This window comes from Bubalus bubalis, chromosome 18, assembly GCF_019923935.1.
Source record: "Bubalus bubalis isolate 160015118507 breed Murrah chromosome 18, NDDB_SH_1, whole genome shotgun sequence".
Classification (NCBI taxonomy): Eukaryota; Metazoa; Chordata; class Mammalia; order Artiodactyla; family Bovidae; genus Bubalus; species Bubalus bubalis.
In genome coordinates this window covers 43,450,200-43,476,480 of record NC_059174.1, presented here as the reverse complement: position 1 = coordinate 43,476,480, position 26,281 = coordinate 43,450,200, and the positions used below count along the sequence as shown (strand labels likewise).

Below are 26,281 nucleotides of genomic sequence, written 5' to 3'. Positions count from 1 at the left end.
TAACCCACAGTCTTGGAAGTCAGGCTTCCCATGGGTGTGAAGACCCAGGGCCTCTGGGTGCTGGGTACAGAGACGCTCACTTTGTGGCCAGCCATTGTGCCCAGCCCTTAGGATTGTCCTTTTCCCTGTGTGTGTCAGACTTCAGTCAAAAGGTGACTTTTTTAATAAAGTTTGAAAGTGAAAGTCGCTCAGTCATGTCCAACTCTTTGCGACCCCATGGACTATACAATCCATGGAATTCTCTGGGCCAGAATACTGGAGTGGATAGCCTTTCCCTTCTCCAGGGGATCTTTACAACCCAGGGATCGAACCCAGGTCTCCCACATTGTGGGCAGATTCTTTACCAGCTGAGCCACAAGGGAAGAAGCCCAAGAATACTGCAGTGGGTAGCCTATCCCTTCTCCAGCAGATCTTCCCGCCCGAGGAATTGAACTGGGGTCTACTCTACTGCAGGTGGAAGTTCATTTTTATTTAAAAAATCTGTGTTTCTGTGTTTAAAAGTGTCTGAAAAGATGTTCAGCAAAATATGTGGTAGAGGTGATTTTGGGGGGAGAAGATTATGGGCGATTGTCATTCTTTTTTTCTTTTGTGTAGAAAATGTCTAAAATCACATATGTGTATATGCTGACCCTATATATGTTGATGATTAGCAGTCTGAGGCAGCCAGGGCTTTGACAGCTGAGAGGATATAGTGCTTTATCCAGGAACTGATGTCGAGGAACTCAGAAACTCCAACTAATCGAGCATGTCAAGAATAAAAGGGAATGTTTGTTAATTGAATGTCATGTTATGTCTTCAGTCACGCCTCATACAAGATAGGCAATTCAGAATTCCCAGTTACCCAATTAAAATGCTAATGATCTCATACCTTGATAAGGCCGCTCTCTCTGGGGGAGGAAGAGTGGCCTCTCCTTGATGCAGCCCTGATTCCTCCCCTGACCACAGCCATCTTTGCAACCGTCCTTGCCTCTAGTCGGCTGATTCTCCTTTTCCAAGGTCTCCGCACCCCAGGGGCCTCTTCCAGAGCACCAGCTCCTGGTTTCCACTGGCTGGCCTCAGGCACTGTCCCTGGGGTTGGTGAGCCATGTGTCCTGGCAGACCCGTTCCCACTCCATCTGGGCTCCTTGCACAGATGCATCCAGAGCCCTGGAAGGCCCAGTGCAGCATCAGCCACCACTGGTGTTTGGGGAGCAGAGGGCCTTGCCCCACCCGGGCAGCTGCTGTTCTAGCGCCCCCATCACTGACAGACCTGAGGTTTAGAGGCATCAGGGTCAGAAGCCCTGCATAGACTCCAAGCTCACAGGACTTCTTCAAGAGGTTCTCTGACCACAGCACATCACCACGGTGACCCTCAGTTTTCCTCATTGGCAAAGTCGGAAACCCTCTCCTCCCCCCGAAGGATGGTCGGAAACACCAAAGGCTACAGGAGGCTATTGGGTCTTTCTCGCTGGCTGGGCCTGTGCTGGGTCGTGGTGAAGGCAGCAGCGGCCCCAGTCTGGTCAGGGCTTGTCCTCTGTCCCTGGTGGGGCTGCATCGGTGCCAGGGGAGGTCTTAGCCTGCTGTTTGCTCTGTTATTGGAAGTTCGGGGGGGCTGCTTCTCAGCCTGCTGCTTGCAGTGTCTGACGACTCCTGTGGACTGTTTTCAGATCCCAAGTTCCTCTTGAGTGTGTGCATTGTGTATACGTACCTGTGTGTGAGTATATGTGTGGGTACATGTATTTACACGTATGTACACGTACGTCCGTACATGTGTGCTCTCCTGCCTGGGTAGAGGTGCGGCCAAGAAGTTTGGCTTTGTCAGTTTGGCTCCAGGTATCACCAGTCAGGGACTAAGTTTTTTGTTGATATCCTGGCTTCAGGGTTTCCAAAACCACGCAAGTCCTTCACCCTTGAACCTGAACCCTGTGGAGGAGAGACCTATGCTGCGAATTCTGAGGAAACCGTCACTGTTTTTCCCAGAGCCCAGGAACACTTCTGCACTGCATCCTGTGATGCTGGTGAATTTTCTCCAAGTCCATCCTTTCGCAGAGGGTGCATCCTTGCCCCACCCCAGCGTTATGTCACAGGAGAGCTCAGTTCTGGCCCCCAGCTCCGTTTGCCTGAGGTCTCCTCACTGTCCCCATGTGGCAACGAATGCCAAGGCCTCCAGGCTCACAAGACTGGCAGCTTCCTCTTCTGGCCTCACCTCCCTGCTTGTCCTGTGGACATGGCTCTGCTTCTCACATTTAATCTTCAGCTCTGCGGGTTGGGGGTCGGAGGGTTTCTGGCTGCGGACTCTGCCTTCATCTCACCGTGGCTCCGGAGGGGCTCAGTGGTAGCTCACAGCTGGATTCAGCCGTGGACGTGCATCATCAGCAGTTGGCCCCTCCAGTTACACGGCAGCTGGCTCCCAGTTTGCCCTCTTTTCTGTAAAGATCGAGTGGGTCTTTACAGAGCGTCCTCCCATTGCCGCCTGGTCTGGGAGCCATCCATGGGGACCAAGGTGGCTTTGCTGTTGCTGCGATCTGTCCTCCAGACCCGTTCCCACTGAGCTCTGACCGGGCCGTTCAGGAGCCTCAGGTCGAGCCTATAGCCCCAGTTTGGAACCTCCTCACACCCCCACCCCTTGAAAATCAGAAAATTGTTAAGACTTGGGCCCTGGGCCACAGCACTTGCCCCAGAATGTGGGCACCTTTGTGTGTCCACAGCCAGGGCCGAGGTCCTGGGGAGAGGGGTCCCTGAGGGGTGCGAGCAAAAACAGGGCCTACTGTATCTGTTATGCCCCCAGAGCATGGGGTGGCTTTTGTGTCACTTCAGACAAGTTCATCTGAAACAAGATCAGGTGCTGGAGTCCAGTGTGAAGGACTGAAGCCCTTTTGCCAGAGACTGGATTTCCAGCATTGGTGTTTGCAGCTCTTCTTGCGGGTGTGGGATCGTGTGACCAGCAGAGGCAACCCCGGCTGCAGTTAGCTGATGAAAACTGGGTCGGCCATTCCTTAGTCTGGCACTTCCGTGAGCCGTGCGTTTACTCTAAAAGGCTTTTTTTACTTAAGCGGGAGCCCGAGCGTGCGATGAAGGCTGTTTCTATCAAGTAGACTACAGGGCAGGACAGTGCCCACTGCTGAGACTGGGAGCAGGTGGGGGAGCCCGTGCCACCCCATTCCCCCAGGCTGCTCTAGCAGGTTCTGGCTTGTTCATCTGCCGCCCTTCTGCCTGTCCCCGTCTCTCCGCATCACCCGGAGAGCAGCTGCTGCCCCCTGACCTGCTTCTGTCTGGGCAGGGCCTTGTCCCCCAAGGCTCAGGGAACCGTGCAGCTCCATGGCCAGTCAGCATCCCCCAGTCTCTGGGGGACAGCTGCACGGAGTCCCGGTGTCTGAGGCCCCAGCATCTTGGCAGGCCACGTGGAGCCGCCGTGGGGCCCGGGCTTGGCCCAGCTGTCCTGTGGCCTCAGTAACCGAGGCTGAGGTTGGCGGCAGCCGCCTGAGCACTCCCACCATGACTGCGGGGGGGCGGCTGGTACCTCACACGGCTTTCCTCACCTCCCTGGCAGTTCCTGGATTCTTTTGTGTTGAGGAAATATTTCACTTGCAGATACCCAATTATCCTGAGATTTGTAAAGCCAGTCTGAAAGCTGACTGAATAGAGCAGAACCCTTCCTGCATAACAACTATTTTATACCCAATCATAACAATTACACATAATTTGTGTTTATAGTGCCTGAAGATTAGACTCCTCCGCACAGACGTTCTCTTAAACAGGCCCAGAACATGCAGGGCAGAAGTGCCACTTAGCGTGCCCACAGGCGGCCTTGGGGCTCTGAGCGCAGCCCTGTGGTCGGTCTCCCCTGCACTGGTGGTCAGTGGGTGGGGTGGGGTCCGCCTGGACCTGCTTCTCAACTGGGGCCATCCAGAAGGCTGGGCCCAAGCTCTGGTGAAAGGCCTCATGGAGGGGGCAAGGGCAGCCCCCCAGTGTCGCCCCCTTCCCCAGCTGGGTTCTGTAGAGGCGGGGCCCTTGGCACACTGAGGCCCCTGCCCAGACAATTTCTTACCTGCTCAGGTCCTGGGGTGTGTGGTTGAGGGGAAGGGGCAGGGGCCTGGCCTCTGCAGAGCCCTGAGCAGCGTGGTCTCCCGAGTGTTCCAAACACTGCTCACGTTTGTTGATGTGGCGAGTCTGGTCCACCATTCACCCCCAGGATCTGCCCCAGGGGGACAGGGTGAGGCTGGCTCATCCTCTGACCTCCCTCACCCTCCACTCCTGCGCTTGCTGGGCTGTGCTGACAGCCGAGCTCCCGGAGGCCTCCACTGGCTCTGAATGTGTCTGGGCGCAGCCTGGAGGCGGGCTTCCAGTTGCCAGCAACCTGCTCTGGGCTCTCATCTTCCCTCCAGACCTTGCTCTTGGCCTCCCCAGCTCAGGGAGGGAGCTTGTCTAGGGGACCAACTGGTGGGCGCCTGCCCCCAGACTCGGCCTCTCTTCCCCTCCCTGGAGCCCACCCAGCCCTGCTCATCTACACACCGACCTGCCCCCCCAGCCCCAGCCCCAGGCCAGAGCCCAGCAGCCCCTGTTCTCCTTCCCCCGCACCCCGCCCCAGGGTCAGGCTTGGGGTCCCGGGCAGGTCCTGCACTGGGACCCAGAGAGCTCTCATCCCTCCCTGGCTGTGCACCCAGCCCCTCCTGGTGGGGGAAGGATGTGACCACTGGAGGAGGGAGTCACAGGGACATGCCCCCTCCAGCCCTGCAGAAACAGGGGGCCCCACCCCAGCCTGTCTCCCCACAGGACCAGACCTGTCCTCCCGATGGGCCTGGAAGGCTGGCACTGGAAGTGGCCAGCTCCCCCAGCCTTGCTCCCTCTCTGTGCTGACCTCTGTGCTTCAGTGGCCCATGGCTTCCAGGCTACCAGCCACTGACTCACGCTGGGGAGCTCAGGCCTTCCTGTGGGCGCGGCTGAGCAAGGCCTGGGCTGAGGATTTGCACGCGGGTGGGGGGCGCACGTACTCTGATGACCCCACTCTGACCTGTCTTCCTTCGCCCGCAGCCTCTTCGAGCACTACTGCTACTCCCGGGGCGGCATGCGCCATAGCTCCTACACCTGCATCTGTGGCAGGTAAGCGGCCACCTGGGCCACGTGGGGATGATGGAAGGAGGGGGTTGGGGGAGAGTGAGGGACCCCACCATCCTCCAGCTTAGATGCCCCTGTTTGCTCCCCTGCCCACGGCACCTCATAAGCCTGGGAGTGACTCCCTGCTCCTAAGGCTCTGGGAGCGGAGGTTGCTTCCTGCCTTCCCTGGGCAGTTCAGGGTGCAGAGGGGAGCCAGCCCACCATTGCCTTGCCCTCCCATCCCATCTCCTGCTGGCGGCTCCTCCTGGGGCCGGCCTTCCTCGCCCCCTCCACACTGGCAGCTCTCAGCATGTGGGGACCAGGCCATGACCTCAGACTGTGATGGCTTCTGTGTGCAGGGTGTGTGGAGGGAGCTGTATCAGGGAAGGAGGCTGTGGTTGTGTGTGTGTGTGTGTGTGGCTGTGTGTGCATGCGTGAGTGTGTGGCTGTGCGGGAACAGCACAGCCATGGGTGGGTCTGGGTCTCTGCCATGGGGGCTGTTACTGTAGGTGTGTTTATGTGTGACATGTGGCTGGGGGGAGGGGGTTCTGTGTGTGTGTGTGTGTGTGTGTGTGTGTGTGTGTGACCTGCACTTGGCTGGTGTGCTTGCAGGCCCAGGGTGGAAGTGACCATGCACATGGGGCAGCTCATAGCCGTGAGCGTGCAGGCCTGTGTGTCTTTGAGGGACACGTCCTGACTGTGGGGGCGGGGCCCCCAGTCTCCCAGGCTCACCCCATCTCATCTCCCTGTGTTCTCCCCTTGGGTCAGAGGGTCAGGCCTCTGCCCAGCCATGATGGAGCCGGCAGCTCTGCTGGCGTGCACGTCCTTGGCACATGAATAATACATGTGAACATCTCAGTCCTTGGAAATGTTCTTCTCTGGTGGATAGAGAGAAAAATCATTATTTCTACTTTTATGATTCCTGAGACTCCCGAATGGGGCCATAAATATTATACCCAGGTGGGTTTTTTTTTTTTTTTCCTTTGGACAGACTTAAAAGTCCTTTTTTCTTAAAGGTATCGCTCATTAGGGAAGCGCTCTCAAGCTGCAGAGTGGGGAGCCCCTGGCTCGCTGGCTGTGGCCCTGGCCCGGCCCGGCCAATCTCCGTGCAGCCCCGACATAGTCCCGGCCCTTCCCACTGGGCCTCCCCTCCCCCTTTAGCCACCAAGACACCCGACTTCCTTGGGGTCCCTTCCCCTGGCCTGCAGGCCCTTGCTCCCACATCAGGCCCACATCCTCAGCCACAAGGGCACCTACTTGAGCAGCACTCAGCTGAGGTGGCCCCGTCCTGAGCCCAGAGGCCGGCCACCAGCTTTGTGGCTGCAGGATGCCAGCCACTGTGCCCCTTACCCCATCTCAGGCTATGGGCCAGGTCCACCTGGCCCTAGACCTCTGCTGTAGGATGGATGGTACTGCCCACGGGGCAGGGGGTTGGGGCGCCAGCCCCTGGGGCCTGCTGGGTGAGAATGGGCTCTTGACCTGCCCCTGATGCTCTGCAGTGGTGAGAACTCGGCCGTGCTGCACTACGGACACGCCGGGGCCCCCAACGACAAGACCATCCAAGACGGAGACATGTGGTGAGTGGGGCCAGCCCCCAGCTGCCCTGGCTGGTGTGTGAATGGTGGGGCCAGGTGGGACCCAACCCCAGGCGTGGCTGATGGGGGCCCCTCAGTCCCAGCCCGGGAAGGCTGACCACAGCACAGTCCCTGGGCCTGCTCTGGGTCTAGACTTCTCTACCAAAGCTTTGTCCTCCATATCATCTCCTCTCCAGGACCAAGGAGGCCCTGAGAGGGGAGCAGGGGCCAAGTGCTGTAAGGGTAAGGCCCCACCTCAGAGGAGGGCCTGCCCTGTGACCCAGCACCCACCACGCTCGCGTCTCCGGCTCGGTGCTAGGGGGGTGGGCACGTCAGTTTGGAGCAAGGGAGACCCCTAGGGAGTCCCCTGCCCTCTGAACCTGCCAGCTCCTGCCTCACGACTCCTTGGCACCAGCGGCCACTCATTCAGGAGGTTAGAGGGGGTGCTTGGCCCTCAGGACTGTTTGCCACGTGCTCACCGCTCCTCACGGATTCCTGACTGAGCAGATGTGGGCAGGACCCACAGCCTCCAACCCTCCGGTGGTTCTGCTTCCAGACCCCCAGTGTGTAGGGCTCCCACTGGGCATACACCCCTCCCCTCTGGGCGGCCCCTCTGGCCTTGGCAGGGGCCATGGGCACCCTACTGACCTGGAGCGTCCCTGTCCTCAGCTCATGGGCACTTGTATTCCCCACCTGTACTCTCCACCACCCAGACGTCGGGCAGGGCCAGTCCAGGCTGCCAGAGGCCACAAGTTCCATGGGGCCTCCTGTCTTGTCCTTGAGACATCTTGCTTTGGCCACCAACCTGCAGGTGTGGGCCAGAGAGCTGGTGCACACTGACCTCAGTTCAGTTCAGTCACTCAATCGTGTCCAACTCTTTGCGACCCCATGGACTGCCGCGTGCCAGGCCTTCCTGTCCATCACCAACTCCCAGAGTTTACTCAAACTCAAGTCCATTGAGTTGGTGATGCCATCCAGCCATCTGATCCTCTGTCGTCCCCTTCTCCTCCCACCTTCAATCTTTCACAGCATCAGGGTCTTTTCCACTGAGGCAGTTCTTCACATCGGGTGGCACGTTGCCCTATCTGGTCCTTTGGTCCTTTCCCTCTTGCTGCTAAGGCAGCTGAGCCCCTCCCCACCACTTCCCACCAGCACCTCATCCGCCTCGGTTCGCACGTGCCGCCCCGCAAGGCTGTGGCCCCACTCTGGCATTCTGGTCATGCCTGCACACTGGCCAGGACCTGGCCTCAGGCTGGGAGTTGGGCAACCTGCACATGGGGGGCCCTCGCCCACAGCCATCAGGGGATGTGAGCCAAGAAACACCCCATTCCGAGCTGTCACTGCCCAGTGTTCTCAGAAACCCACCCAAGCCCAGGGTGCCCCTGCCCCAGGGCGCCCCAGCGCCACTGGCTGCGGTGTCCCTCACCTGGGGTCAGTAGCTGGATGGGAGGTTCTGGCTCGGGACCCTGTTGGCGGGAGCCCCCCTCAGGCTTCTGGGAGGAAGCAAGGCCTCCGGGTTCCCTCTCTGAGCCTCAGTTTTCTGTCTGTCGGTGGGGATGGCATGCGGCACTTGGGCCTGCACGGGGTAGTGGCGGGGATGTGTCAGGGCCACAGGTGCTGGTGGACACACGCTCCCAGGGGCTGAGCCCACAGACAGGGAGGGACAGGAGCACGCAGAGGGGGACACCAGCGTGGTCACAAAGGTCACTGCAACCCTGCTCACTGCTCACTCCACCTCCAGAGAGTCTAAAGCCCTTCCTGGTGTGGGGGTCAAGGGCCTGCAGCAACCTGGATGGGGTTCTGTCCCTGCCTGACACAAGGTGCCACTCATGATGTAGATTCTCTCACTCTGATCCCATGAAGTGGGTGTCTCCCCCTCCCCCCACCACGTGTAGCGGAGCCACTGAGACACAAGGAGCGTCCAGCTGCAAAGCCAGAGGGATTTGGGGAGGGGTCAGCTGCCTCCAACTTGACTTAGCTGGAGACTAAGGAAACCAGGGGGCGGGGGGGAGGGCGGGTGCAGGGGGCCTGCCCCCTGGGTCACTGGTGGCCCCAAAGGGAGACCAGCTGGTGTCTTCAGGGACTCACACCTCCTAGAATGTGTCCTAACACTTTTGACTCTGCGGCCTGTTCTGGCCGAGCCAGGACGTGGGAACCCAGCCCCCAGGCAGGCAGAGCCCCGGTCACACGAGCAGCCACAGCTGTCCCTGCGGAGGGTCCTGCGTCAGGGCCGTGCGGCTCCGAGTCTGTCTTCTCTGTGAGTTCACATAGCCCAGAGGAAGTGGTTTCTTCTCCTCTCTCTCTATCTGTCCCAAGAGAGTCCTCACCCATGAGAGGCTTGTTCCAGCTGTGTTCTGGGGGCGCCTGGCGCACTGGGGCCTGGCTGACTAGGGGCACCATGCATCAGGCCTCCATGCGTCTAGACGCTGTGTCCCCAACCCTCCTGGGCAGCGTGTGGCACCCGAGTCGCCTGCCACTTGAGAGTCAAGAGTGATCCAGAGAATCCCACGGATGTTAATGCCAAGCCCAAATGGGCGATTTTATTTTTCTAGTGCTAACTTTGAAATGTAGCCAGTAGAATAATTATGAGTTTATTATAGTCAATTTATTATGCAGCATTTAGAACAACATGTTTTGTTGATTACTGCTACTGCCAGATTGCTGGCGGCATTTATAATCCATTGTTTTATTGAAATTGATCTGCCGAGCGCCTACTGTGTTCGGTAAATGATAAATCACTCTGTTATCCCAACATAAAAGTCACAGCACTTCATCATAAGGTATGAAACCAAAATATGAGCCTGGTGTAGAATTTTTCCTGAACCTGAGTGAGTGTCTCAGCCGTGACTGTTCTCCAGGTGCCCATCATGTGGTACGCTCTGGGTCTCAGTTCCTTGATGTCAGGCGAAAATGCCCCAGAGATATTTAACATTTAGGAATGGGGCTGTTTGGGGGCCAGGAGCTGATCCAAGGCATTCAGAGTCTGCTGGAGAAGGTGGGGAGTGGATGCCAAAGGGCATCCCTCTCCCTCCAGCCCCAGACATGTGGTGATGAGCACAGAAGGTCCCTAGTTCAAATGCCTGCTCCCCTCCCCCCAGCTGAGTGATCACCCCTCTGAGCCTCAGCTTCTCCATCCGTCTTTGTGGGTGAGAGCACCCAGCTCCGGGAGGACTCACTGATCATAAGGGTGAGCATGGAGCCTGCACAGGGAGGCCCTGGTGGGATTGCTGCTACACACCAGAATTCCCGGAGCCAGCGGCGTGCCTGTGCCCCGAGGCCCGCCTCCCAGTAGCGCTTCTGGACAGAGACTGGAGGCAAGAGGCCCCAGCGGAGCACAAGACGGGCTGGTTTATTCACACAACTCTCGGGTCACGTGGTTGCCTGCTCTGTGTTTTCAGCCCCTAAACTGTCCTCGAGGCGTGTGCCGTGTGGGGCATGTAGCTGGCCAGGGCCGCATTCCTCTCCTCTGTCCTTCCGATACCAGGTGCTGCCTGGGAGCTGGGCCGGGAAATCGGGGCCTGTATGTTAGATGCTCTGGTTCGTACTCCATGTCAGACGCATCACCCAAGAGCTGAGAAGGGGATTTTGAGGACCATTCCTGGCACCACACCAGCCCCACCCACCCCCGTTTATCTCAGCTGGATGATGCCAGGCCTGCTCTGCATGGATTCGAGGGTGTGGGGGGAACAACGACTGGACTTTGATGCGGTCTCGGGTCCCCACGGGCCTCCCTCTTGGCTGGTTCAGAGGCGCACAGCCTCCTGTGGGGCGGCCCGGGGCTTTGCTGTCGCCTCTGAGAGCCCTTTTCCTGCTGTGGCCCTCAGGGCTCACCATGAACCCCATCACCAAGTCGCTGCCCTCCTAAGCCTTTAGTTGCTTTGTTTTTGTTTTAAGGCAAAAGCAAGCAGACCTTCTAAAACACGGTCCCAGAAGTGTGGTGCACTTCTGATGAACACCCTTCCCAAGCTCACACAGGGGACCGCGTCTGAAGCCACAGAAGCCTTCCTGGGTGGGAGCCCCGGAAGACCCCTCCTCACCAGATCAGCCCCGAGCCTGTGGCAGCGAGGTCATCGTCCTCACCGTGCTCATCGTCCTTGGCTGTGGCTGAGGTCGTCATCATCTGAGCCCTCAAGCACTGCCCCGTCCTCCCAGAACCCTCCTGGGCTTTCCCTCCCAGAGTCTCCATGGTGGGTGGAGGCACCCAGGGCTAGTGCCCTGCGCATGGGCCAGGGAGTGCCACTGTCCCCAAGGAAGCCATGTACTCAGACTTGGACCCTATCTTGTGCCAGACTCCCTGCCTCCCCCTTGGCGCAGCAGGCACACCCCAGGGGGCAGAGGTGGGGAGGGTCCAGGGTCTGCCTCTACTGGGCTCTGATTTGAAAAACATCTGGGACACCCCCTCCTCACCTGCCACTGCCTCCTCCTCCCACCATTTGATTAAGAAGCAGGGTGTTGGTTCCTGGGGTAGGGATCCCAGTGGCCGCCCTCAGAACCTTCTAGATGCCCCAGTCGAAGCATGCTCTGGCCTGGGTTGCCCAGCTGCAGGCAGGATGTGGCTGGTGGATGGCAAGCCGGACCTCCCAGCACTGGCCAGAAGAGGGCAGCGTTGTTTCAGGACATGCCAGCCGACCAGGCTCATCTCTGCCGGCTGTGTGTGTTCTGTGTTCTGGGATCTGGGAGCCGGTGGCCGTCCTGGTTAGTTGGGGAGAGGCGTGTCCCAGCCCCACTCAGCAGCCACTCAGCATGCTGCTGCTGCTAAGTCGCTTCATTCGTGTCCAACTCTGTGCAACCCCGTAGACGGGAGCCCACGAGGCTCCTCTGTCCCTGGGATTCTCCAGGCAAGAACACTGGAGTGGGTTGCCATTTCCTTCTCCAATGCATGAAAGTGAAAAGTGAAAGTGAAGTCGCTCAGTCGTGTCCGACTGTTAGCGACCCCATGAACTGTAGCCTACCAGGCTCCTCCGTCCATGGGATTCTCCAGGCAAGAGTACCGGAGTGGGTTGCCATTGCTTTCTCCGACTCAGCATGCTAAGTTGCTTCAAACGTGTCTGACTTTTTGCGACCCCGTGGACTGTATAGCCCACTAGGCTCTTCTGTCTGTGGAATTCTCCAGGCAAGAACACTGGAGTGGGTTGTCTGCCCTGCTCTCCAGTTAGTCCCCTGATCATTCCACAGGTTTGATGTGGACTAGACATTAGTTTAAACTGCTTGGGGAACTCCCCCCACCACCTGCCCCTCCATCACACCAAGCCTGGGGCTACAGCCTGCATCTCCATCACAGACATCCACCCCCCCCACACAGGCTTTGGGGTGCCTGCTGCTCACTTGGGGCCCGAACAGTCCCCTTGGCATTTCTGGGGCTCCTCTGGCAGGAGTGGGAACAATTCTGCCTGTTCCTGGGGACCCCTTGGTCTGGTATCTGTCTGGCATCTGTGTGCTGCTTCCCCGGGGGCAGACAAGTTATGCCTGGGTCTCCTCCCCAGCTAGCAGAGGGGCCGCAATGAGGGGTCCCCAAGTGCTCCCTTGTCTTGGTGCCTGAAGCCTTGGTCAGCTTTAGAGAAAAAGTGTTTCCTCCAAGCCCAGCCCAGGGCACCACTCCCCTGACTTTGCTGTCTCCTTAGAGGACACCTCTGGAGAAGGAAATGGCAACCCACTCCAGTATTCTTGCCTGGAGAATCCCATGGACAGAGGAGCCTGGTGGGCTATACAGTCACCTGCCAGCCCCATCCTGAGGAGTTGATGGTCTTTGGGACATGCCCCAGTCCTGGGGGCAAGAGAACACTCTCAGAAGGGCACAGGCCCTGGTGAGCCATCTGTCCAGACCCGTGGCCGTGGCCTTCAGCCTCCCGTCTGGGTTGAAGCAGCCTTTGCATTCTAACCCAGTACCACACAAGCAGATACGCCCAGGCTGTAACCAAGCGCCCTCACCATGGGTTCCGCCCCGTGCTGTCTGTTTCTGCTGCTGCCTCCGCATCCCACATGGTTGACGTCACAACCCACAGTGTGGAAGCCCCAGTCCGGTCAGCCGGGGTGCTCGCAGACACCATGGGACACTGCTTACCGAAAAGTGGAACGAAGCTTGTGCTGCGCGCGTGACACCGACTCACTGCCTCCCCCGGCCCCGGGGAGGCCACTGCCTGTGGCGGCAGCAAGCCCCGGGGTCCCACCCACACACGGGGCCGGGGATCGCGTCCTTCCCGGGGTCGTGGCCCACGCTGGGCCCTGCATCTCCCCACATCCTCCGCAGAAAGGTGGCAGCAGTTGCATCCAGACGCACAGGAGGCCCGCAGCGCGTGCCGGCTCTTGGCTCTGGGCTCCTGGGGCCGGTTGCCTGGATGACTCCCTGTCTACCTGGGCCCACAGGAGCGGCTGTCCCGTGGCTGGGATGGGGGCAGGGACGCCCAGAAGGCAGTGGGAAGAGGTCGGCCTGGGGAGTCGGTCCCAGAGCTCCAAGCGGAGGCCTTCATCCCAGGGCTCAGCACCGCACGGAAGGTCTGGCTGGGAGCCAGTGGGTGACCTGTGGGCCTTGTGTGGCCACCACCAGTGGGAAAGTCACCAGTTCACCTTCCTCTCTGTCTCAGGCTGAGGTCCGGAGGGGAAGCAGGAGATTCCTGCAGCTCAGAAATCCCCCAGCCTGGTCCAGAACGCCGACTGGGGCGGGTGCAAGTCGGGGTCTGAAATGGTGCACTGCGGTGAATAGATCTGTGAGTGAGTGCACACGTGTGGGCACGTATGTACCGTGCCTGTCTGGGTGAGAGGTACTGAGAGCGAGGCCACAGCCCCGGAGAGTAAACCAGAGCTGCAGCCTGTGTAAACAGTACCTTGCTGGAAAGACCACAGAGTTCCCCCCCAAAACTCTTCCCAGGCCTCATATCAGAGGCCGAACCAGCTCGTAGGTCTTCTGCCTGCGGTGGGGCGCTGGGGCGGAGGGGATGCAGGGGACCTGAGGAGGGCCTGGGTGGGCTGATGGTGGCAGGTAGCCCGGGCCTGAAGTTGCCCGGGAGGAGCCAACGGAAGACAGAACCTCTCCTCCAAGCCAGAAATAGAAGCAGATGAACACATGTGAGGAATAAGCCACCAGCATGTTGCTTGGAGATGTGTAATACCTCCCCAGATGGCTTAGATTATCACACGCGTTCACTCGGCCAGAGATGGTAGGGTCCCCGGTGGGTGTCCCCAGGCAGCTGGGAGGAGGGCTCCTCGTGTTCTCTGTTGAGCCAAAGTATGAGCGAATTCTCCGTCATCAGCCTGCGTTCAGAGGACGGACGGAGTGGACGCAGAGGAGCTGGGGGAGATGATTTATAAAAGCGATGGCTTTCATCCCTGGATTCCAGAACGACTTGAAATCTGAATAACTAATACATGTAGGAACTCTCCGAGGGAGAGTTAAAAACAAAACAAAAAAAAAGAGGCAGAGAAAGATGGGGAACTGAGAGTGCAAAAATAGACGTCAGCCCCGTGCCCGAGCGTCGCTGGGCAGGATGGAGCTGGCCGGCTGGGTGTACACTTCCTTCTCCAGAAAGTGGATGGTTTTAAAACAAAAAAATCCAGCCGAAGGTTTCTAGAAGCTGAACAATAAAGCCAGACTGGCTGGGGCGCTCACCCCCGCCTCCCGTGTTTTTGTTTTTGAGAACTTGGTCAGGAGTCATGCCTGCCCCAGGGAAGGGGCCTGTTTTCACTGCTCCGGATGACTCCAGCATTTGGTGTGCTCTTGTGGGCTTCCTGGCTTTTTAAATAGCTTAATTTCTGTTTTCCTTTGAGTCCCGCACAGCCCCATAGCACTTTCTGCCTGGGGGGTGCTGCTGCAGGTCTCTTTCTGATGTGGTGGCCCCCAGGAATCTGTGTCCCCACGCCCCTGGCTCTCTCCCATCTGCTCAGGCCATTCCTGGTCCTTCTGAATCAACAAACCACAGACCATTTTCCTTTGTTGCCTCCAAGGACCCCAAGTAAGAATGCTCTGCTCCCCGGGTGAAGTGGGGCCACGGCCCCACGCGGTTCCACTCCCAGGCCTGCCTGCGCGCCGGCCGCGGAGGAGCAAACCCGCAGCAGTGGCGGCAACCGCACGGTGAAAGTGGGACAACCCTGAGGCGCTTGAGGCCGAGTGCCGGAGCGAGCACAGGAGAGCCCATCTCTGGGCTCTGAGCTGCTGGCCCCGACTCGAGACTTTGCCGGGCCAGTGTTCAGAGCCTCGGTTTCCCTGCAGTTTAGGGTTCTGATCTGCTCCGCCCTCCTGGCCAGCTGGTGGGAGGGGGAATGTGCCCCAGGGCACGAGTAAACCTGCAGACAGCTGTCACCCCAACCCCCTGGTGCAGCAGGGCGCCCTGGGGAGCAGATGCTGGGCGTGTCTGCTGGGGCCTCTCGCCCTTGGATCCTTGGCTCCCACACCTGGGCTGGGCGGGTCTCCTCTAGTGAGCCCCAAGTCCCACACACACACACATTGTCCCGCCCCAGGGTAGGTCCCCCAGAGTCTCTGACCTTGACCCAATCTGAAGTCCCTCTGCCGTCCTGGTGGGCTCTCCCCACCACCACCTGAGAATCACCTGAGTTGTTATCTGGTGCTTCTTGCACTGTTGACACTGTTTATGGTGTTTTGCAGTCAGAAAAAGACAGGAGATTAAAACGTGCCCGACTGGGGACTTCGATTTTCAGCAGAGCGTCTTGAGATCCTGAGCATTCATGATTTTCCTTTAGAAACAATTCTGTTTCTGTGGATTCCCTATTGCTGTCGTCAGGCCGCGTGGCCGACCCCCGGCTCCACCTGTAGGGCCGGTTGCTCGGGGTGGAGGTCCCCTGAGACAGGCACACAGGCAGCTCCTGGAATGCAGGTTGAGCCGTCGTGTTTACCATTGAAATTTGAGGGTTTCAGAAAAATAATTTTATTTCTTTATTTTTGGCTGCGCTGGGTCTTCATTGCTTTGAGGGCTTTTCTCGAGTTGTGACAAGCGGAATCTACTCTCTAGTTGCTGTCCGAGGACTTCTCATTGCAGTGGCTTTTCTTGTTTCAGAGCATGGGCTCTAGGGCATACAGACTTAAGTAGTTGCGACTCCTGGATTCTAGAGCACAGACTCAGTAGTCGTGGCGCACAGGCTTAGCTGCTCCGAGGCATGTGGGATCTTCCCAGACCAGGGATCAAACCCGTGTCTCCTGCGATGGCAGGCAGACTCCTCACCACTGAGCTATCAGGGAAGCCCAGCATTGGGGTTTGAGAGGCTCTTTGCATGGCAGGTGGGGCCCTGCCTCGGGGCTCCAATTTTCCAACAGTGGCTGCAGACTGCCCCCCATGGGGCGGAGCCAGGCACAGAGAGGGCAGCGCCACCCACCTCCGCCCCTCCCAACTCCTGGTCCCTAGTTCGAAGGTACTGCAGGGCCTGGGCCTGAGGCTGAACTGTCGTCCCCCAGTCTGTCTTGTCACCATCAGCATCGTGACTTGACCCTGACCCCATTACAGTCCAGCCCTGGGCCCTCTGTCCAGTGTCCTGCTGGTGAGGGGACAGGACAGGGAGGCTGCTCATTCTGGGCACCCCACTACTGTCTGTGGGTGCCCTGGTGAGAGCCAAGCTTGGACCCGGCAACGCCTCCCTCATTTTGTCTTATCTCCGTGTGGAGGGTGTGTGAGGCAGGATTCTCACCTGCCCTTGACAGTAGGGCCAGGCGGCGAGGGTGTGGGAGCCCGGCTCCCCGCACTCCGGCCCAGGTCCACGGCTCGGGGCCCTGTCACGGGGTGTCCAGAGGGCAGCCCAGAGGCCCGGCCTCCTGACTCAGCAGCCTGCTGTCTGTCCCAGCGCCGCCCTGCCTCTGCTGGCAGGGGCTCCCGGCTCCCGCTTCTCCCTTCTTCCCACACTCTCCACACCCGCCTCTGTGCCTCCTGGTCTCTGCTCTGTGACCCAGGGATGCTGGGGGCCAGGCAGCCCCCAAGTCGGAGACTTGCTGGCCAGGCCCTGGCAGAGCACACTGCCCCCACCACCACCCAGCAAGGGGAGGACCACGCTCTTTGAACCAAGGGGACCTCAGAACTAGAGCAGAGCCGTTGGCTGGGTTTTCACTGGGGCCTTTGGGGCTGTGAGAGCCAGGCGCTGTGCCTCAGCCCACGTCTTCTGTCAGGCAGGTGCATCTGTCCTGAGGTCCCATCCGGCTCCCACGAGCATTGCCCTGTGGCTGCGGCTGTGCCCATGCTGGGTGCAGGGTGGCCCCTGGGGGGAGGTGGCGCTGTTGGAGTGCCTATGTGGAGGCCAGGTGGCAGGTGGGGCCTGGGGATACCTCCACACCTCCCTCAGGGCGTCCCCACAGCCAGGCATCCAGGGACCTGGCCAGCGGGGGCCGTGAGGGTGTGGTGTGTGGGCAGCCACGTTCCCCCAACCTTCCTGCTCTGGAGCGGGAGCCTCCCGGGGTGCCCCTGGGTCCTTTACTGCTTGCGCACCATGAGGAGACAGCGGGGTAGGAGGGCCCCACACTGCTGTCTGCACAGGCCGTGTTGCAAGAAGTCTCTGGTTCAGCGGCCTTAGGTGCCGGGCAGGAGGGAAGCGTGGCTGAGGGGGCACGGGTGCCCCCGGGTGTCCCACCAGCCTCATGCCCACTCTTCTGGCAGCGTGTTCGACATGGGCGGTGAATATTACTGCTTCGCTTCTGACATCACGTGCTCTTTCCCCGCCAATGGCAAGTTCACCCCAGACCAGAAGGCCATCTACGAGGCGGTGCTGCGGAGCTGCCGGGCCGTCATGAGCGCCATGAAGCCAGGTGAGGGCAGGGGCGGGGCCTGGGGGGAGGACCACCTGGCATGGGGATGCCGGTGGCCAGGGGGCAGGGCACCTCTGAGAAGAAGGTCCAGCGCTCTGCAGTGACCTGACTCTGTCCCCACCTCTCACGTTCAGCCAGTAAGGCTCCAGATGCTAGCAGGCCCCCAGCGCCACTCCTGGGAAAGGGGGCTGGCCACCAAGCAGAGACAGGGCTGAGGGGGGTCGGGGAGCTCAGCCCGAGGCCACCCCCTGTCCCCTCCGACCTTCTCCTGCACGTCTCCCTGTCCACACTGGCCGCTGGGATGTCAGCATGTCCTCTGCTCTGTCGCACAGCAGCGGCTGCTCCAGCAAGAGCTTGGCAGTGTGGACACTCGCCTGTGGTTGGGCGTGGAGCACCCTCACTTGGGGCTGCGCCTGGGTGGACAGGAGCTGAGTGTCTCTCTGGTGTGTGGGGAGTGATGAGCAGAGGCTGTGGGGCCATCTGAGGACCTGGCCTGATAGGCCTTGAAGGCTGGACTCTGAGTTCATACTGGAATCAGGGGGACTGTGGGGGTCAGATTTGTATTTCTCCATGGAACTTTTACAGTCAGTCCCCAACACACGAACCTTCAAGTCGTGAGCTCTCAAAGATGCCAGTGTGTGTGCACATGTCCAGCCACTCAAATCAGTTCACGTGTCTGGCATTGTCTGTAAGTCAGGTATCTAAGCTAATTTGGTTGGATTTCACGAACACCTTGTCAGAACTGAACTCATTCGTATGTAGGAAACTTACTGTATTTACAAAGGGAAAAAGAAGGAAAGATCCTGAGCCCCTAAACTGTAAAGGCCCCCGAGTGTCGCCTCTTGAGGGCCCAGAATCTGACGGCTCAGCCTGGAGCCTCTGCCACCCCGTGTCCAGTTGTTGCTGGCCAGGTGCTGCTTGTGAGGGTTCGTCAGCGGCTGCTGCCTCCAGAGGAGGCAAACTGAGCAGGGCTTTCCGGATGCCCCCATCCAGTGCTGGGGAGCCAGGGAGGGGTGAGGGCCCGCACTCTCACTTGTCCGGCGGAAACAAAGCCTGGTGATCAGATGAGTCCAAAGATGAGGAACTCAGATACACCCGAAAAAGGAGACAAGGAAGGAAACCTGAAAGCTCAGCTCGGGACAGGTGACCGCATCCGCAGGCCTGGCCTGGTATAGTAGCTGCAGAAGAAAACAGCATCTTGCGCTGTTTAAAAAGCAGCAGTTCTCTCTAGGTAGAGGTTAGTATGGACACTTCTAGGGCAGACTGTTGCATAAAGACAGAGCAGTGCAGGAGGTGGAGAATTCACAAAAGGTGATAAAGAAGAGGGCGAGGGGAGTAAGAACGTGGATTCACAAGTGCTTGTAAATCCACGGGGGGGAGGGGCAGGAAGGGAGCCAGACAGACAGACTGGGTGGGGCACGGCGGGGAGGGAGGGTGCTCACCGGGAGCCTTTTATACTTTCTGACCTTTAAACCCTGGTACATGGCACCTGTTACTGTAAAACTCCACCTGTGTGGAGCCATCACCCCGAGTAAGGGGCACCATCTCCTCCTCCCCTGATATCCTTGCATTACCCCAGGGAGAGAAGGAGTAGAAGGTTCTGTTCAGCTTTGAACATCAGTTGTTTAAGTGATAAGCGTTTCACTTGCCGCAAAAGGTTTGGGCTGGTGAGAGGGCATGCAGGTGCACAGCCCCAAGACCCTGGTGCGCCCACAGCCCATGGCAGATCCCTCCAGGAGCATAGAGGGACCTGCATGGACCCGAGCCTGGCTCCAGGCTGTGCTACAGAGGGTGGAAGGCTGCTGCCACACTCCACACTGGAGACTGGGGCAGGCAGTGAGGCTGAGGCATGGCAGTGGTTGCGGGCAAGGTTGGCGGGATGTTGAGCAGGTAGGGATTTGGAAGGACAGTGTCTCTCCTGGGGCTCTTTGCTTACCTGGGAGCTCCAGGCTTCACACTCCTGGCCCTGCTTAGACCCATCCCTGTGCTGGGACAGGGCGGGGGAGACACCACCCACCCACAGGCAAACCTGTTGGGTCCTGGGCAGGATCTATGGCACCTCCCCAGGTGGTGTCCTGGCCGGCTCAGTCAACCAACAAAGCAGCCTCACTTCTGCTCAGAAAGTGGCCAGGTCCACAGGCCAATCCCCAGGGCCTGTGGGGATTGCACTGAAAAGGGTCTGGTGCGTGGTCCCAGCACCAGGGTCCTATGGGACTGCCTGGCCATGTGACTTTGGGGGCGGTTACAAGGCTTCAGGCCCTGACAGGCCAGACTCAGCCGAGATGGTCCCTGGGGACTGTGAGGCAGGCCTCCCCCAGCACACAGCGGGGCACAGGCCTGCCCTGCACTGGGGGCCTCGAGGTTCCCGTGGCGGGGGGGATGGAGCAGAGCCCCCAGCGAGCCCCCCACCCCACACTTCAAGACTGACACACTGTTCCCTGGGGTCGCAGGCCAGGCAGGCCAGGGGTCCTGTGCTCACAGAGCTGCCCTCAGAGGGGGTAGGTCGCCTCCCCATAGTAGCACACAGGCCGTGGCCAGGTCAGCCCCGTGCCCAGTCCTAGCGGAAATGCCCCTGGTTTGTGGGCTTGGCTCCTGGGCCAAGACAAACACCCTCAGAGACTGTGTGACTGCTTCCTGCGCCTTCCAGGGATGAGTGACTAGAGACAGCCAGGGTCACAGCAAGATGCCCAGAGGAGAGGCAGGGGCCAGTGCTTAGGCACACGGGTCCCGGGGTACAGCTCCGGGACTGAGGGAGGCAGGCCAGGGGTCGGCGGCGGTGGGGGGAGTGTCCCACCCTGCCACTCAGACGCAGCCTGGGAAGGAGGGCTGAGCTCGCTCAGAGGCTGCACGAGAGAGCAGCAGGGCCGGCCAGGCAGTGGTGGCACCTGGGGGAAATACCACCCTCACCGGCCCCGTGGTGAAGTGGGGGGTGGATGCAGTGGCCACGTGCCGGCTTCTGGCCCACGCAAGCAAATCTCTGCAAAGCTTCCACGTCAGGGCAGGAGCCCATCCTGGGCCGGCCACCTGTCTCCATGGGCTCCCATGGGCTTGCTGATGGGACACCCGGCCCCCATGAGAGGAGGAGGTGCTGTGGGCACGGCGGGGACCAGAGCCAGTGTCTGAGCTGGCCGCCGGATAGGGCAAGGCTGTTCATTCTGCAGACTCTGGTCAGGGTCCCTTTGCCAGCTTTGCCTCCCTCCCTGGTGGGGGCAGGGGCTGCAGTGTCTGGATTCCCCTGAGGCCTCGCCTTAGAGATGGTGCAGGACACAGAGGCCCAGCAGGCAGAGGTGGTGGGACAGCATGCCATGCAGACCAGGGGCGCCCTAGGACAGAAACCAGCACAGCCAGGACTGTGCTTGGTGAAGGCCCTGTGTCCCCCTCTGGCCTGAGAGAGGCCCCTCTGCTGGCCAAAGGGCAGTGGGTGAGTTCCCGCCCTCCCTGGCCTCTCTGCCAGGGTTTGGGGTGGGGGACCACATGGGGACCGCGTGGGGTGCTCATGCTTAACTCAGCATCGTGGTGCGTGCTGCCCCTGCCCTTCTGCAGGGTGAGTGGGTCCCACGAGGTCTTGGCAGCAGGCAAGGCTGTGTGGCGGGGTGGGCTAGAAGCCCTCCGCCCCGCGCCAGCGTGGCCTGCCAGATGCTTCCCTGCAGCCCACGGGGCCTGCCCTGGGACCCCGGCCCTGAGCCTTCCCTCCTGCACCCCCAGGGCCTGGCGCGCGGTCATCCCCCGAGGGCCATTGTCTTCGGATGAAGTGAGCTCTTTGTCTGGATGGGCTGTGAGGATGTAGCTCAAGGGGCCCTCCACTGCCTTCCCGGCTCGGCTCCGGGCCTCGGAGCCCCCAGGGCTGTCACGCTCTGGGCAGGAGGCCTCAAAGCCATGATGGATGCTGCTGAGGCTCCCAGGAGCCAGGCCAGGCAGCACGCCCAGCAGGCTCCTGGCCCATCAGGGGAAGGTGTGGTCCGATGGGGCCAGGTGGGCACAAAGACCAGTCGGTGACTTGAGGCTGCTCTGGATACGTAGTGGGACCTAGGCACCAGGACTCAGGTCCCTCTGACCCAAAAGGCAGGTGGTACAGTGCAAAACGCAGATGCCGCCTTGCTACCCTGGGCCTGAGTGCACAGAGGAGTGGGGTTGGGGGCACACGTGAATCCTGGGTCCATCAAGTCATAGCACTGGCTGCAAGAGAGCCACAGGGAGGCTGGGGCTCCCGGTCAGGCCACGTGGTTGTCAGACTCAGAGCAGGGCATAGGCCCCGCCTTCTCAGGTTTCAGAGACCATTCCCTGCCTAGCTCGGGCAGCAGAGGAAGAGGCAATCAGGGAGGGCTTCCTGGAGAAAGCCTCAACACAGAGGTCCACGGGAGGCAGGGGAGTGAGACTGGGAAGATGAGGTGTCCCAGCTGAGAGAATGGCAGGTGGAAGGCACAGGGGCACCTCAGGAGTGGGTGGGGGTGAAGCTGGAGAGGGAAGCCAGGCCAAGGAGCTTGGGGATCAGTTCTCGGGGTGGGAACTGGCCTGGTCTGACCCGTGCTCCAAAAAGATGGCCTGGTGTCCCGGCCATGTACAGGAGGCAGCGGGGGTGAGGAGTGGGGAGGAACCCGGCAGGGGTCCAGGAGAGGTGGGGGCCCATGGAGGCGTCGGGGTCAAGAGAGGTTTTGGGAAGAGAGGATGAGATTCGGTGCTTGCTGGTGGTGGGAAGGCAGGCAGGGCAGATGACCCGGTCTCTGCAGTGTGATCCCTGTGCAGTATCCCTAGTGTGAGTAGGCTCGGGGGAACCCCAATCCTCCTGGCTAGGCCTGTGGGCTCAGAGGTGCCCACGGGCTGCAGAGGCCAAGGAGCTGGGGCGTTGGGGCCTTAGGCGGGCAGGGAGACCCTCTGGCCTGTGCCCACCCCTGCAGCCTAGCCCAGGGACAGTAACCTCCACTCATTTCAGGGGCCCCTGCCCTGGCCGTGGGTGTCGTAACCACCATCCGGGCCAGACACTGGGGCCAAGTTGCTGGAGGTTTAATCACTGTCACAACCCTAACCACACACAGGCAGAAACTCCCACTCCCGGCCAAGAGAGCCGTGTGCACGGCCTTCCCCAAGGGCGCGCAGGCGAGGAAGACGAGAGGCGCCGCGGGGACCGCCGGGGCCTGCACGTCCGGCCCCCACGAGGGGCCGCGAGGACAGGAGGGGAGCCGAGCTGCCAGCGCAGAGCTTGATTTATACCTGATTCCCACCCGCTGCCTGGGCCCGGCCGAGACCGCAGCCCCGCGCCGTGGAAGGTAGCCAGGTTTGAAGTCAGCCTGCTTCCCGGGCCTCTCACTTGGCGGCCCGAAAAGGCCCTGCCCAAGATAGATGGAGCTGCCCTGGGGCATCGGCCCTGCCCGGTCCCGGGGGCCAGGCCAAGTGATGGGAGCAGAGTTCGCAGGGTTACTTGGGGGCTTACTCTTAGGCCCAGAGGCCCTGGGCAGGGGCAGGCCTTAGGAAAGAGCGTGCTGCACGCCCACCCCTGGACCAGCACCCGCTCTGCCAGGCTGTGGTTTGCCCTGGAGAGGCAGCCGCCCTCCTGGTGGAGAGACCCTAGAAGCAAGTGAGCATACTTGGGCCCGGAAGAAGGTGCAGATTGGCCGGGACAGCAGAGTGATTGCGATGGGGGAGGTCGCTCCGGGAGGGGCTGATGTGTACGCTGAGACCTCGAGCAGGAGGGTCACAGGCCAGCCAGCTCTGCAAAGGGTCTGTCGTGCAAGGACCTCGGTGTGCTTCTGAAGCAGGGGTCCCTGGCCCGAGGAGGGCAAGGTGGGTGAGTCGATTTTAGGAAAAGAGCGGTGTCCGAGGCTGGGAAGGCTTGGCTTCTGCCCCAGGGACGCACTGATCATAAAGGGTCGAACCTATGGTCTGACTGGCCACAAGTGATGGATGAACAGTGGCAGTTTTGGGAGCTTAGTGAGCTGGTCCCCAGTAGATGCCAGAGCCTCTACAGCCAGCTTCTGCAACCAGTGTCGTGGCTTTTTGACAAAGGAAGCGTCTGAGGCTCCCAGAGGTGAAGGCCTGCCTAGGCCACACAGCAGGTGAGCAGCCTAGCTGGGACCTGGTTACCCAGGTCTCTATTTCAGGATGCCAAACCATCAGAGAAAAGCTCCCCTCGCTGGCTCTACCCCAAGGAGTGCAGACCCAGCCACCCATGGTGAAGTGGTCGTAACCAGACTCCAGACCCCAGGATGCCATACCCACTTCATGGGCTGGGGCAGATAGAACAGGGCTGGACTCCAAGGAGGCTGTGTATCTGGACAAGACTGGGCTTCCTCCACCCTTGGCCTCCTGTGTCTTGTGCCAGGCACTAGCCACTGCCTGGTGATCGGGGTGCAGCACCACCAGCTCAGACCCTGGGTCCTGGGGGTTCAGGAGGTTGGATCAGCCCCGGGCCTCTAGCCAGCTCGAGACCCCAAACATGGGCCCACCGTCTCTGGCAGGATAGGGGGAAACCTGGGGGACTGGTGCCCAGCAAGTGTCTGAAAAGGGAGGGCCTGTGTCTCATCTCCCTCTACCTCTTGGGCCCATCATCTGCTCCCTGTCAGCCCCAGAGGTTCAGATCCCGGTGGCCCACCCCTCACCAGTACAGAGTCCAGCAAGGCCCCTTGAGGGGTGGAATCCCATCGCTCCCCTCTTGCAGCCGAGATCATCGGGGCATGGCTGAGCAACTCCTTGGGAGCCAGGGTAACGCCCCACATGGAGGGGCCACAGGGCCCGGCCCTGGCCACCCTCTCTGGGTGCAGGTCCCACCCTGTCCTCCTGGCCTTGTTCGTCCCAGGGCTGCTGGCCTTGGCTGGCACATGGCCTGTCCCCAGCTCCACCCTTGTAAGGTGGGGCAGGGAGCGTTGCCAGCCTAGGTTCTTGTGCTCCGTTTGAGCACCCAGTGCCCTTGCTCTGTGGAGGCCCAGTGGGCAAGGCGGCCGTGCCCCATTGACAGCGAGGCTCCTGGAGGCCGCTTCCTGAGGGCCTGAGGCTCCAGCCCTTCAGGGCCTCCCTGGGGGCCAGGCGGCTCCGAAGAGCCTGCAGTCCTCAGAACTTGGTGCCTAGGGACGCTCTCCATGGTGACCTTTGCCCCAGAAACATGGGGCCGGGATGAGTTTGATTAGAGCCCAGGGTTTGGACATCTGGGCTACCACAGAGATGGTCACCACAGACCCCTGCCTGTTTGCTGGTGAGGCTGTGGCGGCTGCACCTTCACCCCAGAAACCTTTGCTCCCCACAGCAGCTCCAAGGATGATTCAGCCCCCCATGTGGGGGGTGTGCAAGGATGCCCCTCCCCCACCCCCACCTGAGCCTCCTTGTGGGGCTCACTGAGGCTGCCCCGCATCGGCTCTTGGGGGCACGTGCTTTTCTCCTCCTGATGCCAAAGATTTTACTGGGCTCCCAAGGACACCAGAGCCTGGTGGGCTGCTGTCTCTGGGGTCGCACAGAGTCAGACACAACTGAAGCAACTTAGCAGCAGCAGCAGCAGCCTGGCCCTGGGAGCAGACACAACGGGAGCTGGGCCCCTGTGGGTGACTGTGGGTGAGAGGAGCCTAGCCCCGAGGACACAGTAGAGAGAGAGGAGGGGTCTCAAGTCCAGAGCTGCGCTAAGAGAGCCCTGCCGGGGCAGCCTGGGCCGCATCGGTCTTGCCGCTCGCCTCAGGCTCCCTGGCCTTAGCCAGTGCAAGGGCTTCCTGTGTCCCCCGCAACCTTGCCCTGGGAAGCTCTGGCCAGGCTGCCAGAGGCCACAGCTCATTGCAGCCTCCTCCTGAGCCCCAGGTGTCTGGTGGCCCGACATGCACCGCCTGGCCGACCGCATCCACCTGGAGGAGCTGACCCGCATTGGCCTCTTGACCGGCAGCGTGGACGCCATGGTCCAGGTCCACCTGGGAGCCGTGTTCATGCCTCACGGGCTCGGCCACCTGCTGGGCCTCGACGTGCACGACGTGGGAGGCTACCCTGAGGTCAGTGTGGGTGCGTCGGCCCAAGCGGCCTGCCTGTGAGCTGGAGCTGAGCCTGGCCCTCCCTGGGGGTGGGGTGGGGCTCTGGGACATGGCCGCAGTGTAGGGGGACAGGCAGGATGTGAAGGACTGGGGTCTTGGCAAGGCCTGCTGTCCCTCCCCACCCAGGGGTTGATCCCGACCCAGGTCACTGCCCTGATCCCCCCCACGCCCAAGGGTCCTGGTCCTTACATGAGGGCGTCTCCCCTGGTGGCCGCCTCCACAGAACCTGGCAGGCAATGGGTGTGCTCTGCACAGGGCCTGGGGCTGCACGCTGGGGGCAGCACCTGCCTTGAAAGTGTGCAGTGCACGGGGTCCCCAGAGGGCCGTGGGAGCCCCGAAGCTGGGTCTCAGTGATGGGCTGGCAGTGCACCCGTCATGTCCTGCCTCTGGCTTCATTCATCAGGTGTGACGAGGCTCCTCAGGCTGGTGGCCAGTCCATCCTGGGATGAGCTGAGCCCAGCGCCCCTTGCAAGTCCTGCCCCACCCTCTCCTGGTACAGCTTCTGTCCCCCTAGATGCCTGGGCCAACAGGGCCCCCATGGCCTCCTCGTCTCCAGGAGGCATGCTCTGCGGGACAGGGAGGCTTGTGTGGGCATCTCCAGGCCAGGCTTTCCCCTCCCCCTCCTACTGACCAACCCTCAAAAGGACCACCCAGACAAAGCTTGAGGCTTCAGGAGGCTCTGCTGGGCAGGTGGCTGCAGCCTCCACAGGCCTCTGGGTGGGGGTGAGCCGGCCCTGCCGTCTGGCCGGGTGCCCGAAGCACAGGGGGGTGGATTATGCAATCGGTGCACGCCCTGGGGCCCACCAGCCAGTTAGCCAAGATGGCTTGGCCCCTTAGCTGCAGGGTATTTTGAAAGCTCTAAGAATGATTTTTAGGGGGGGGGATTGCTCAAGAGAAGCATT

At 60.5% G+C, this 26,281-nt stretch overlaps 1 protein-coding gene across 1 annotated transcript in view; it reads left to right on the top strand.

Annotated features, from left to right (window-relative positions):
• PEPD (peptidase D) overlaps nucleotides 1-26,281 on the top strand; it is a 120,044-nt gene that overhangs the window by 90,321 nt on the left and 3,442 nt on the right. The window contains exons 10-13 of the mRNA XM_025269021.3: nucleotides 5,011-5,079; nucleotides 6,573-6,650; nucleotides 17,234-17,382; nucleotides 25,156-25,340. Coding sequence (XP_025124806.2) covers nucleotides 5,011-5,079; nucleotides 6,573-6,650; nucleotides 17,234-17,382; nucleotides 25,156-25,340 — 481 coding nt within the window. The remainder of the gene's footprint in view (nucleotides 1-5,010; nucleotides 5,080-6,572; nucleotides 6,651-17,233; nucleotides 17,383-25,155; nucleotides 25,341-26,281) is intronic.